The sequence below is a fragment of the Mastigoproctus giganteus genome, chromosome 11, assembly GCF_048544385.1.
Source record: "Mastigoproctus giganteus isolate SK-2022 chromosome 11, ASM4854438v1, whole genome shotgun sequence".
In the NCBI taxonomy this organism is placed as follows: domain Eukaryota; kingdom Metazoa; phylum Arthropoda; class Arachnida; order Uropygi; family Thelyphonidae; genus Mastigoproctus; species Mastigoproctus giganteus.
This window is the reverse complement of record NC_143585.1, coordinates 28,016,941-28,031,975: the sequence shown is the minus strand read 5'-3', so window position 1 is coordinate 28,031,975 and position 15,035 is coordinate 28,016,941. Positions and strand designations below refer to the sequence as shown.

Sequence of the window (15,035 nt, the reverse complement as noted above, 5' to 3'; positions counted from 1 at the left end):
TTCCCATGCAATAGATGACAAACTTTGTTCTGCTTCTTACTTCTTAATCATTTTCATCTTCATTTCTAAATCAATTTTGTTTCGTTTCCTAACACTGCCACCATTTGTACTTTCCATTTTTGTCATCTATCACAATGTCATTTATGTTGTTTTCCCTTCATCATTGTAATAAGTAAATAGGAAGGAAGAGAAGATTCTGAAAATTTATTTATGTTTTTTATATGATTGAAGATTTCAATGAAGAGGAAACATATTTCACCATAATAACGCAAAAATTACACAATTCAAGTTATCGGTATTATCGCAAATGCAATAAGATCGAATTTACTACCAGTTTATAATAGATTTCACTAACAGAAAAGCCCAATAAACTGGATAGTGCAAATTGTTTTATGGTAGTGGCCTCCAGAAATGTGCTCTAGAAAAATATCACAAAGGCATTCAAAATTGATTCTTATAAGGGAACACATGATAATGATGAAAGTGTAGTGCATTCTCCTGCCGGACTGCATAGCCCTTCCTCTCAGCCAATTGTAGCGTTTGTAAACGTGTTGGCCGTGTGTTTTGTTTATGCATCCTTTAGTTAAAAGTGATTTTTGTGTTGTGCTTATTTGACAATACAATTTCCACTATAAAAATGACCTTTTAGAGAGTTAAATGGTTTTTAGTTATATAGCAAAAATTTCAACTTCTGAGGTCTTGGAACGAATTACCAAAAGAGAGAAAAAAAAAAAAAAAAAAACGTATTATCGGGTTCAATTATGATATTTTCGCAATACCTCCATTTATTCCTATGGGATGCAAAATACATTTTGATATATTTTTCAGTTTGCACTGGCCGGCAAAAACTTACATAAAGTCAAATTTACATAAGTCAAGTATTACGTAAGTTGGGGAGTGCCTGTACTTTCTTTATGCTATTGGCCTTTGTGCAAACATGAGTGCTAGAAATTATAATTTAATAATAATATTTGTATAAATATTAATTAATACTTGTAATTTACAAATGTTTATAATATCATAAACACAGTAATGGCAATTGTGTTTATATTATAAATACAATTGCTATTATTTTGATACCTTCTCCTAATGATAAGCTGATGGGATTCTTCCTCTTGCTCAGGTTATTCACCTGAGGGGACATAAATTCAAATTGAGGAAAGACAATTGTAGAATAGATGTGTGGAAATTTGCCTTTAGCCAGCAAGTAGTTGATAGTTGGAACAAATTTTCATCTGTTGCAGTGGAGGTCAACAACATAAATAAGTTCAAGGCAGAACAAGACAAACATTTGGAGTGAATGGATGGGTGAAATGGGAAGGTTTTTTTTTTTTTTTTTTTTTTTGTTTTTGGCTGATGCTATATAAGCTTGCTTTCTTGCATCATATGCCTCTGCTATTGCTAATGCTAAGGTAGCACCTCTCCAATATAATGAAATATGTGAGCAAATTTCCCTGAAAAGTTTGTCAGAAACTTTTCGGGGAAATTTTATTATTTTATTACTAGCTTCTATTAAAGCAACATAGTGACATCTAAAAGAAGCCATAACAGTGTCATTACAACTTCTCATTAGGACTTACTCAATTATGACAGCAGGTAAAAAGATTTTACTGCTCCTATACAAAGTTTAAAATGTCTTTAAAAGATAGTATGATCCAATGGGCTCAGGCAAAAAATATTGTAGCCAGAAAGGTTCAAAAAACATAGGGATCATTTTCAAATCCATGTGTCTCTTGATAGGTTAATATTCTTTGTTCAGTAAATATACTAACATCAGACTGAAGAAAATGAACAAAATGACAAGGATGGAGTGATTCACCAATGTTAAATAAAATTTCATTTAATCTTTACTCATACAAAAAATTTTAATTTGGTAATAATAGCAAAACTACGTGTTGCTTACCTGCCAAAAGATGACAAGTTCTGAAACAGCTAAGAATCTCATATATGTGCAGTTAGGATCTAACCACCTCACATGAGTCCAGCTATATGTAGTAAAATATTTATGGAATTACTTCATTAAATTATTAAAATGGATTAAGCCAATTAAATACTTACAAATTAAATTATTATCACTATTGATAAAAAATAAGTAATGTTTCTTCCAAAACTGCAAAAATTATTATGACAGTAAGCAGTATTTCAGACATACTCAGTCTAGCATTTTTGAATTTTTTCAGTATAGCATTTATTTGTTAAATAAAAAAGCTGTATTTTAATGATCATTGGTTAATTTATTTAATCCTAAATTTTATTTCCAGTGTTATGTTTTTTCATTTATATCTTCACTTCAGCTTATAATTTTTTCAAAAAGAATTAAAAAAAAAAGAACATTCACAGTGGGGATTTGATCTCAACTATCAATAAACAGTAATTACACAAGGAACTAACTGCTCCATGACACACTGCAGAAAATGCTATTCAAATGGTTAAAATGCTCATTATAATCTATTGTTAATAACATAATATTCAAGTAGATAATTTACAAAACTTGCATAATGACAGAAAGCATTCATATGCCTCATTCAAAATGTATAATTTTGATTACAAGCTACTTACAATATTCAACATTCTTCTCTTGAATGACCTTAGCACATTCATTGGAAAACCAAGGTTTAGATAAAGGATGAGATTTTTAGGTGGGGTGTGGAATAAAGGATTTCATCCCTATAAGAATAATTTCACCAATACAATCTGAGCAAACGTTGACATCAGATGATTTGAAACAGTAATCCGATCAAAGAAAAGAAATCTTGCAGATCATCCCATTTTGTATTCTTGTAATGCCAAACAACACGTGGTTGAGAATGGCTCCATTGGAGAACCATCACCGAGTTGTGATCTAAGGTGCCTACAGGACCACTCACCTCGACTGTGTACTTAGAAGGGTGGTTTGTGAGAAAAAGATCAAGTGTGTTAGTTGCATGGTTATAACTGTCTGGTATTCAGGTAAGTAAATGAACAATCTGTGCGAGGTCATTAATAATTGCAAAAGCCTCAGAATCTCGACCAGCTGGGGCTGTGTGACTAGAAAATGGAAGCCAGCTGGAGTTGCGAATATTAAAATCACCAAGGAAAATTACCTTACTGTTAGGAAAGTTGGACTGGAGAAAGTCAAGTTTCAAAGAGAGGAATTCAAAGAGTTCCAAGTGATTAGTAGAGTTGGGAGAATGATGGAGGCAACAGATGAATTTGACAGAATGTGGTAAAAAGATTTTAAGCCAGAGAAGATCAAAAAGAGGAAATTACTAAGTCTCTGAAAGGGAATGTCAGAATGGACATATGCACAAGCGTGTAATCAATGTATGATTCCTTTGAAGTGAAAGGAATCACACAGTGAATAATTCAGACAACTGAGATGAGTGGTGGTCAAATCAATCGATAACTGAGATTCTGTCAGAAAAGGTACGTGGGGTTTGGCAGACTAAGTGGAAATGGACATCATTGAGATTAGAAGTGAGACCAGGCATATTTGTGAAATGAATAAGGAAGTTTTTGGGAGGTTTAGATCTTTTCGCAGATAAGTTTGTTTTATTAGTTTGACAATTCATGGTGTATTCAGAAGTAAGAAAAGGTGATGAGGATGGCGAAGACATGCTGTATGAAGTAATGAAATTTTTGGATATGGCATACACGTGGTAATATACCCAGCTTCTTGAAATAACGTGGCCTTGACAATACACCCACCTACACATTATCTGGACTCCCTATAATCACTATCTGGCAGAGTAGAGGCAGCGAGATTATACACTAGTTGCTCTGGAAGCCTCCTACAGGGTTACCAACAGGTTCAGTCCAGTGGACTATTATCTAGTGGCCGGCATGTGAGCTTTAGAGCTGTACTCTTGAAATGTAAGGAAGACTGGATCTCGCCAAGATGTCCATCATAACCTCAAAAGGCATGACTCATACTGCATGATGGAAGAGATGGGATGGGGAGGAGAGGTTCCTGGAGCTTTGCTCTTGAGACTAAACAGGGGTTCCACCACTTCAAGGTTCCAATAAGCAAAGTGGTGGTACTGCACCGATTGATGAGAGTCATCTACCACCTAGTATTGCTTGGAAACACAGAGGGGCAGCATTCCTCCATGTAGTGTGGGTGCCACGCCTCGATCCCTGTTTACATTGGTTCGCACCTGGATGGTCACCTCCAGTATGCTAAGGTGCCATATTTCAGGGCTTGCACATGGGGGTTATACCCAGGGTTACTAACAGTCTCATCATTGTGAAGTTGCAAGCAAAGGATTTGATTGCCACAGACTGACTAAAATCCACTGAAATTAGGTACACTTAACTTGAGTGTCACCCGAATATCAGTTCCATCAGCGTTTTACACTCCCGGGTAGCAAGTACAGCTTGGCATACTTGAGAGAATGTCCATGACAGCCTCAAGGACCAAATGTGAGATTGAGTCTGCATGTGTCAACAAAAAAGTGCATAGCCCATTGTTAGCTGTTGAGTTGGTGAACTGATTGCAATAAAAACAATTACAACAAAGTTGTAAACTCTTCTGGCCTTGCCTGTCCTAGGTATAAATAAAAATTTATTTTTTACTTATCATAAACTCGATTCCTCATTAAGACCTTTTGAATGTTATAAAACTTGTCTTTGTAAATGTAAAATTTGAAGGTGAAATTGTATAAACACATACCGTATTTCCCCATGTATAAGACACACCTTAATTTTGGGACCCGAAATTTGAAAAAAAAAATGTATTACATAAAGTTATTGAACTCAAGTTTTATTCATCATAAAATTCATACAACTCCTCATCACTGTCAAAACTCTCATCCATTAGCTTGTCCTCATCTGTGTCTGATGACGAATCACTGTCTTCATATATTGCCTTGTCCTCAGTTCCATCTATGGCATTTGAAATACCACACTTCTTAAATGACTTGACAACGATCTCAATCTTGATATTATCCCAGGATCTTTTCACTCAGGTATAAACTTTTGTCCCCAGAAGACTACATCCAATGGTTCCATTCATCTCTCATGGTAGCTTTGAAGGGTTTGTTAATGCTGACATCAAGTGGTTGGAACTGGGATGTCAAGCCTCCAGGTATGACGGCAAGTTTTTTTGTTTGCTCTGCAGCAATCTTCTTTGTGTTTTTTGTTATGTGTGCCCTGAACTGATCAAGCACCAATAGGGCAGGTTTGCGTAAGAGCCCACCTGGTCTCCTGCTCCAAACTTTCTCAAACCAGATCTTCATCCCATCGTGATCCATCCAACCTTTGTCATGAACGTGGACAATCACTCCTCGAGGAATGTCTTCTTTTGGCATTGTTTTGCATTTGAAAATCAGCATAGGAGGCAGCTTGGTTCCGTCGGCACAACAAGCTAGAACAACTGTATAATGGCTCTTTTCGTGTCCACTTATCTTCACAGTTACAGTTTTCACCCCCTTCTTATCAACAGTTCTGTTACTTGGGACATCAAATTGAAGGGGGACTTCATCCATATTTGCAATCTGTCCCAACTCAAACTGATGTGTCTTCCGACACTGAATGACAAAACGATGAAATTCAAGGACCTTCTGCTCATAGCTTTTAGGCATCTTTTGGGCAAGTCTGGTGCGTGTACGCATGCTTAGTCCATTCCATTTCATGAACCTGAAGCACCAGTTGTGTCCTCCTTTGAAATCAGTAACTTCTTTTTCATCAGCAATTCTTCTTACCTCATGCTGAACCATCTTTGTGGACACAGGAATTCCAATTGCCCTTTGCTCTTCAATCCATATCTTCAATTCCCTCTCTAAATCAGGCCATTTTGCTGACTTGCCTCTCATGGCCTTCTTCTGCCGTGGCATTTTCAGTAGGGTTTCTTCTTCCCACAGCCAGTCTTGGATTGTTTTCTCAGTTGGAGGAGGACCAAACTTACGTTCAGCAGCATGATTTCCATACACTTTTGCAAACTGGATCACTTTTAACTTGAATTGAGCACTGTACGAAAATCTTTTCTGAGCCATTTCTGGGCAGAATGTGGCAAAACGTAACCTAATGTACCAGTAACAAGTGCGAAACAATGAGTGCAAAGACAACAAGCGCGAAATGCAAGTAAAAAAAATCTACAATCACTATATAAGACGCACCCAGCTTTTAGACCCCCAAATTTTTCGAAAAAGGGTGTGTCTTATACATGGGGGAATATAGTATTCAATAATGGTTTTTCTAAAATGTTAGAAATTAGATTACTGTACTAGATTACTGTACTGGATGATTCAGAGCTCACCATTTCTTTAATATTGCAGATCAATGATAAAGAAATGGAAACACGTTCTCATTATTTTGGAATTATTTTGTAGAGGGCATTACAGTAACTCATCAGTATAAACTGAACTGCAGAATGCTCAAGCAAAATACCATGTGAAACCAACTTCATCAAGTTCAAATGTAGACAAGTTTTAATATATTTGAAATGGCATCATCTTCATACTATTTTAATATATTCTTAATACAAGTACTAAGAATATATTAAAATAGTATGAAGATGATGCCATTTAATTTATTAAAACGTCTGCATTCGAACTTGATGAAGCTGGTTTCACATGGTATTTTGCTTGAGCATTCTGCAGTTCAGTTTATACTGATGGGTTACTGTAATGTCCTCTACAAAATAATTCCAAAATAACGAGAACATTTTTCCATTCCTTTCCATTTTGTTCATCTTCATACTGTTAGATGTAATGTTATATGTATTCTGGAGGCTCTGAAGTTTCCACAGACCACTGTATGGAACATCATAGAGACCTGATGTAAAAGTTGAATCCTGAAGTAGCTAACTACTTATTTTAACAAAAAATAGCCTCAGAATGGTCAAATATGTTGCCAAACAAAATCAGTATTATAGTTGTAGAAGAATCAGAATAGCACATACTAAAATTGCATATTTCAATCAATTACAGGTAGCCCTAATTTTGCACTGGTCTGAATCACAATAGCGCCAATCACTAACCACAATGCCATTTTTATTTATTTGTTTATTTATACAATTTTTTTATAAATTGAAAGTTTAAAATCGTCAGACAGAATTTATCGGCATCATACTGTGCTATGTATCATGCACTGTAGGACAATCTGAGCCACTCAGCAATTAGCGCATCCGTATCAGAGACGAGAAAGATTCCTAGCCTCAAAGTAGCCACTCGTGGATGCGGGTGTTAAAGGTCAATGCAGTGAAGCATTCAGTTGGTCGTTGTTTATGCTATTTACATGTGTTGGAAGTTTATTACACTAACATTTTTTATTAATTGTGCTATTAATAAATTAAATAATAATAATGGTCGTGTGCAGTTTTTGCCAATTGTGTTATAAAGTTTTTAATTTAATAGAATAAAGAGATGCCATGTCTGGTAAAAGTAGTTCATTGAATCCTAGTGCAATATTCGGAAGATGGAATCTGGTGAAAGCCGCCTTAATGTGTGTAGGGATATGAATATGCCTCCATTGACTATTACTACAACTATGAAGAATGCTAATAAAATAAAACAATCAATGCAAAGTGATAAGTAAAATTTTTGGTGCCCGGAATCTAACCCTGTGATTTCCAAATGACTCCATTATATAAAGAGTTCCTATTTGCGCCTGACCCCAACGAACCTAACTCCGACGTAAATCAAGGGCTAGCTGTATATGAATGTCTTGATGTCTGATTCAGAATACTTCTGATTAACATAGTGTATATAAGGAAACAAAGACACATTTTTTTCTCATGGCTCTTTTTTAATTTATATACAATAAAGCATGAATGGCATTTCTAATCACAGATCATATATACTAGTTTTTGCATTTTTCATTTACTGATTTTGCCTATATAAATTTATGCTAAACAAAATCCCAAATATTTATGAACTTTATTATGTATTTACTTGGCTATAAAATACTTTCCACATTTATTTATGCTTTCTGCATTAACTCAACATTCTGTTATATCCTTACTCCAGTCCATTACATTCAGTTAATGCAAAATTTTTGGCTCTTGTTATAAAAGTCTATTTTTATACAATTATTTTATTATACAGGGTGTTTCGTAAATGATGGCCAATAATTTAAAGGTAAAAAGTACAAACTAAAATAAGCAAAAAAGTCCTAGTGAACATCGGGCTGCAAATGAACTGTTTTCGAGATAATGCACATTTTCTGTTAAGATCCGCCACTGACCATGGGAATACTCTGGGAGGATAGTCTGTATTGCTGAGACCTTGTACATGCTGGATATGCTAGGAGTACAGTAATTTGTGATGTGAAATTCGCCACACACTGCTATGAGTTAGTACACAGTCTTGCAGAGCAATTCTCCTTGTCGAAATTCCTGGATTTTGTTCTAGTCTTTCTCATCACACCCTTTTGTCAACATCAGGTGTTATGCTTCTGGGCCTACCTGCTCGTAATCCATGTGCGAAGCGCTCATGTTCTCTAAGGCGTTGATGTACCCTGATGGATGTCGCCTGTTGAGCTGCCTTCGGCAGGGAAATGCTTCTTGGTACAAACGTGCAGCCTCGAGTGCGCTGCCGTTGGCTTTACCATACATGAAGTGCATGTCCACATACTCTTTGTTGCTGTAACCTCTTTCTATGTTGACTATCCTTTGACAAGTACTAGTGTGCCTGCTACGTCTCAGAGCATTGAGAGAGGGGAAAGGGAGAGACTGAGCATAATGTAACCTAAACAAACAAGTCAGTGGTGGTTCCCAACTTGAAATGTGCAATATCTCGAAAATGATTCATCTAAGGAGCCATGTTTACTAGGCTTTTTTTTTTTTTTTTTTTGCATATTGTAGTCTCTACAGTTCACCTTTAAATTATTGACCATCATTTTTGAAACACCCTGTATATACACATATGTACAAAAATAAAAAAGCCACATATCATAACTAGTTGAAGATTATTTCCTAGGCATAATAGCGAAATAAACTGCTACCAATGAAGTAAAGTGATTCTGAAATTCGAAAGTAATAATTTTAAAACATAGGGCAAGAATAAAATAACTTCCTATGACAAATTTAAAATTTTATAAACAGATATTTATTATTATAACAACACAAAATACTGTGAAATCTGTTTGGCGCAAACTTGTGAAAAGGGTTAAGGCTATTCAAGTAACAAAATCACTCAGAATAATCAGTGCTCTGGATCAACAAAGAAAGTCTCTCTTCTAATTGCATGTTTCAATTCTAATAAATTCAAAGGCCGCGTTTTGTAAACATGATTTGATTGAAGTGTATAAGGCCTTGAATAGATTGAGCAGGCTCAATGCTGATGGGATTCTTCCTCTTGCTCAGATTACAAACTTGAGGGGGCATAGATTCAAACTGAGGAAAGACAGTTGTAGAATAGATGTGCGGAAGTTTGCCTTTAGCCAGAGGATAGTTGATTGCTGGAACAAACTTCCATCTGTTGTTGTAGAAGTTGATAGCTTAAATAAATTCAAGGCAGAACTAGACAAACATTTGGAATGAATGGATCAGTAAAATGGGAAGGGTTTTTTTTTTTTTTTTTTTTTCTGGCTGATGCTGTTTAAGCTTGCTTTCTTGCATCATGTGCCTCTACTAATGCTAATGATCTTCAAAGAAGCACCATAACCAAAAGCAGCAGTGATTTTAACCAGTGAAGGGCACTTAATATCAAAATCATGGCTAATGAGATTATTGAATTTTGAAAAGTCTAAGTATACTTTACTGGATATAAGGTTGCACTCCATTTTGCTAGAATATGATTTTACCAAGGATTCTTTGTTTGTCTAATTCAGACAAAATGATGCCTTTTTATATTTTTTTCCCCGGTTATTATAACAGTTTGGAGTATGCCACTAACTTCAAATAAATATGAACAAATCAAAAATATTTATATTGAAGTAAATGGGGGAATTTTTCCTTTGCCCAAATGACAAACTTTGAAATGAGTCCCATCTATCCACAATACATTAGCTACTAGCTAGTCTGGGTTTTCATCTTGTTGTTGTTCTTAGGATTTTTGACAATATAGTTTGAAGTAACATTATGGTTATATAAATGTGTGTTCGTGAGCCAATCTGCATGTTATGTGGGTTTAAAAATCTGCAATAATTGATGTGGGGGTGTCCTACTCCCCCTACTACTTGATATCAGCTGATATCAAGATGAAATACAATTAAAAATTTCTCTTATCTCTGATGGGGTCTGAACCCAAGCCTCTCCAAATGGGTGAAAAGTAGAAAGAGAGAGAGAATTTGTTGGCCAGCCACTTCTAGGGACATTGTGTTCACTTCCTGTCCTTTCATTTTTTCATGGGAGCATATGAGTGCTTTGTGGTGTATGAACCAGAACTTTTGTTCATCTTTTCCTCTCTTCTAGAGGCCCTAAAGCATTTCAGGGCAAGAGAAATATTTTGATAATAATAACAAATGATAGGGATGACAGCCTTTCAATTATCAGAATTATTTTTGAATGAATATAGATTGTTGCATGATGCTTAACTGATGTCAATGTAAAAAATTCATTATGGGAAGTTATTTTATGCTCATTCTGAACTACAACTTTTATATTTATCAAAAATATGAACATTTGAATTTAAGAATATTTCTTTAATCAATTTATTGTCCATACCTTGCAGGAGTGAATTGTAATACTGCTCTTCTAATTTTTCCAGTAGTAGTCTGTATATCTCTGCAATTTTATATAAAAAAAAGTTCAAGTTTTTTTTCCCTGCAGCAGCATGAAAACGGAAATCCTGAGAAAATGAAATACTAAACTATCAACATACAACTGATTTTAGTCAAAGCATTAAAGGAAGTGCTTAACATGTTGACTGCTATGGCTTATTTGGGTGAACGGATCTCTGACACCAATCTGAGTTAGACATGTTAAATTATTCAAAACCCAAATTATAATATATATTCATCACAAAAACTCCTAAAAAAGCTTATTGTTGTAAGATGGCATGTGTAATAGAAAAATTCCTCACGGCAGCCAACTACGAGTTAACTCAAGACGTATTATTACTTGTAGAATTTGCCATATATGAGTCAGCACTGTGCATAAATCCGTAGTAGTGACATAGACTATGCCATGTATGTACGTTGTATCTAGTAATTTGTTACGTGTTTCTAAAAAAACAAACAAACAAACAAAAGAACCTAAAACATGGATAAGAAGAGACCACTGACCGAAGAAGAGCTTGAGCTGTATGCTAATATAAGTGACTCCGAATTTGAAGAGATTTTTGACGAGCCATACGGTTCTGGTTCTGAAAGTGACCTTATAATTATGAACCTTCTAACAATTCAAGTGAGGATAGTGAAGGTGAAGCCAACTCCCAGCCCGAAGATAATGCTAATTCTCCACAGGCAAGTACGTCAAATAATGATAATAATTTGTGGAATGAAATAGTACAAGATCCTCCACAATTTATTTTTGAAGAGAACGTTGGTTTGAAAATGGACACAACAGAACAGTGTACAAAAATTGGTAGAGCTATATTTTTCGGAAGAATTTCTCACATTATTAGTGGAACAAACTAATTTATATGCTAGGCAAGAAACTTAAAAATGTGGACAATTGCAAAAATATGCCAGGTCGTCAAAATGGAAGGACACTGACATCTCAGAAATGAAAGCATCTCTTGGACTTTTGTTAAAAATGGGTCCTTGTTCTTTTCCTTCAATAGAGGAAAAGAACAAGGACCTTTTCATTACTGGAGTACAAGTGCATTCTACAATGTTATGTTTTGGCGATCATTTATGAGTCAAAATAGATTCCAGTTGATGTTACGATATTTTCACTTCGCAGATAACTCATTACAATCTGCTGACAGGCTATAACAAGGTAAAACCGATTTTGAATCATTTCAATAATGTTATGCGCAATAATTATGTACCGAATAAAAACATCTGTATTGATGAGTCGATGATGTTGTGGCATGGGAGACTGAATTTCAGCCAGTACATAAAAAATAAAAAGCACAAATACGGAATCAAACTTTACGAACTGTGCGAGTCCAACGGCCTTGTTATGAAAATAAAAATTTACTCAGGTAAATCAGAAGAAACTGAACAAAACATAGGTCATACTGCTGAAGTTGTTTTGGTGATCATTTATGAGTCAAAATAGATTCCAGTTGATATTACGATATTTTCACTGTGCAGATAACTCATTACAGTCTGCTGACAGGCTATAACAAAGTAAAACCGATTTTAGCATTAGCATTTTTTTTAGCATTTGTAGAGGCGTATGATGCAAGAAAGCAAGCTTATGCAGCATCAGCCAAAAAAAAAAAAAAAAAACGAACGCTCCCATTTCACTCCTCCGTTTGTTCCAAATACCTGTTCAGCTCAGCCTTAAATTTATTTAGGCTATCAACTTCCACAACAAAGGATGAAAGTCTGTTCCACCAACCAACTACCCGCTAGCTAAAGGCAAAATTTTGAATCATTTCAATAATGTTATGCGTAAAAACATCTGTATTGATGAGTCGACGATGTTGTGGCGTGGGAAACTGAATTTCCTCCACTACATAAAAAATAAAAACCACAAATACGGAATCAAACTTTACAAACTGCGCGAGTCCAACGGCCTTGTTATGAAAATAAAAATTTACTCAGGTAAGTCAGAAGAAACTGAACAAAACATACTGCTGAAGTTGTGCTATACTTGCTTGAGGGCTACTTAGACAAGAGATATGTAGTGTATATGGTCAATTTTTATAATTCTGTTGCTCTGATGAAATTGTTGTCTGCTCAAAAAACTTATGTTGAACATTATGCACCAACAGAAAAGAAAATCCAAAAGATCTGGTGATGAGAAAATTGAAGAAAGAAGTTGCATGGCAATGAAATGGCCCTGTTGTAGTTTGTAAGTGGAGGGATCAAGAGAAGTTCTCACTATTTCTAACAAACGTTGTTGAAATAGTCAAGGTACGTAACAGAAATGGAAAAATTTCGATAAAATCCAACATAATTCAAGATTACAATAGTGGAATGCCCGGCATAGCTCGATCAGATCAAATGCACATTATTCTCATATTATTCAGTGCTAAGAAAAACCATCAAATGACCAAAAAAAAAATTGCATTACATATTTTAGAAATATATATACATAACGCATACATCCTTTTCCATTAAGGTTCCACCATAAAATCTCTAAAATTCAGAGAAACATTCACTGAATCTTTGATTGGAGAAAAAATTCTAAACGTTGCAAAGAAGATTAGGTCTGAATGTGACATTTATTATTTAGAGGCTATACCACCAACTGAAAAAAAAGCACGCCTGACTAAGCTGTGTCGAGTATGTACCAGAAATAAAAGAAAATGGCGAGAAACATGATATTATTGTCCAGTGTGCCAAGAAAAGCCTACTCTTTGTGTAGAAGAACGTTTCATGAAATATCACAAATAAACCCAATAATATTATCATGAGTTTTAGTAATACACTTTTCTTTATGTATTTGTAAATAAAATATTTTTTTTTTGTGAATAAATTTTCTATTTTCTGACACTGGTTGATTTTTCATTATTATCCCAGAAGCCAACTATCCATCAATTGCACGTATTTGCTACAAATATACTCGTAGCTGTGCCTGGAAGGCAAGTCATACCAGTCCAAATTAACTTGTAGGCAATGTCCTGGGCCAGATCGCCAAATACGAGTTAACTCGTATTTGGCAGTCAACATGCTAAAACCATATCACTATGCACATGCAAAGGAGAAAAGTAAAAGATAGCACCATATACATTTGGTTCAAACATATTTTTTGCAATGCTAAATGAAAAAATTCATTTTCTTTTAATGTTAAACTAATTATGTGTTTTGGCATTCAATTTTTAAAGAGTTCATAGAGTTTATTTTTTTTTAACTATCATAATACATTTAAACTCTAAACTTGATTTCAAACAATCCAAAAATATGGCAGAATGAATAATTTTCAATTTCCACTATTATTTTGTATAATAAAAAATTCTGCTATATAAAAAAAAAAAATACTGATACACTACATTAACAAAAGTAAAATATAGCTGTATTTACACTCTTCTTGCCAGATAATTTTTTAATGTTTGTTTGTTTATGGGCTTTACGGTGCAAGGCAGCAAGGCCATAATGCACTTATGGTGATATTAAATTCACAGTTTATGTATATAAATGTTGTTGAAGTTCACACTGCATTGTACAGTTGTATCCGTTTAAGGAATGAAAAAATTTTGGCCACGTGTGGAGTATCTGCCAGAAGGTCAGCAATACTGAAAGGAATGTTTGTCCTGGAAAAAGAGGTAAACATAGCTTGTTGGTCACTATTGCATTTGGGACAATCAATGAGTACGTGTTGGACAGTGAACTGAGTGTTGCAATTTGTACACAGTGGTGGATCAGTGCCTGCAAGAAGATAAAGATGTGTTAGATGTGTTTTTTTTTTTTTTTTTTTTTTTTTGATTTGGTAGTTGTTGGCGCATCGGCTTCTGTAGCCATATTGCACCTCCCAAGGTTTTTGCAGTACTTTGATCCAAGCCCGAGGCGGGAATCGAACCCCGACCTTTGGGTTGCCGGGCAGGTACTTTACCCACTCGGCTAGCCCGGTCGGCGTTAGATGTGTGTATGGCCTATTTGTAGTCGGGTTAATATGGCTTCTTCATGCCTGTTTTCATGTATACTGGATTTCCAAGGTTGGAGATGTTTCTTTTGTATGGAGTAGTTTGTTCCCAACTTGACTTTGCCAGATGTGTTGCAATTTTTTCAAGACACCGCTTCTTTATAATTGACTTGGTCTGTGATCGGTATACTAAATGGTTCATCTATAGGATCTGTAGCAGTTTTCGCAGCTAGAGCAGCACATTCATTTCCAGAAATTCCAACATGACCAGGGATCCAACAAAAAATGACTTCTTGTTTCATCCTAGTTAGCTTAGTCATGGTATTCTAAATCTGTATGAGTAAGCAGTTATCATGATTTTTATTCTGCTGTATAGCTTGGATAGCACTAATGGAGTCTGTATAGATAATACTGTTCAATATATTTGTTGATAAGGTGAAATTTAACACTATGAAGATAGCACAGAGTTCTGCAG

At 35.1% G+C, this 15,035-nt stretch overlaps 1 protein-coding gene across 1 annotated transcript in view; it reads right to left on the bottom strand.

The window, feature by feature from the left end:
* Positions 1-15,035, bottom strand: part of Pss (phosphatidylserine synthase 1 homolog l(3)77CDf) — a 115,097-nt gene that overhangs the window by 18,542 nt on the left and 81,520 nt on the right. Inside the window, exons 7-8 of the mRNA XM_090384645.1 lie at positions 10,586-10,645; positions 1,904-1,985 (exon numbers count right to left, since the gene is read on the bottom strand). Of these exons, the coding sequence (XP_090240771.1) occupies positions 1,904-1,985; positions 10,586-10,645 (142 nt within the window). The remainder of the gene's footprint in view (positions 1-1,903; positions 1,986-10,585; positions 10,646-15,035) is intronic.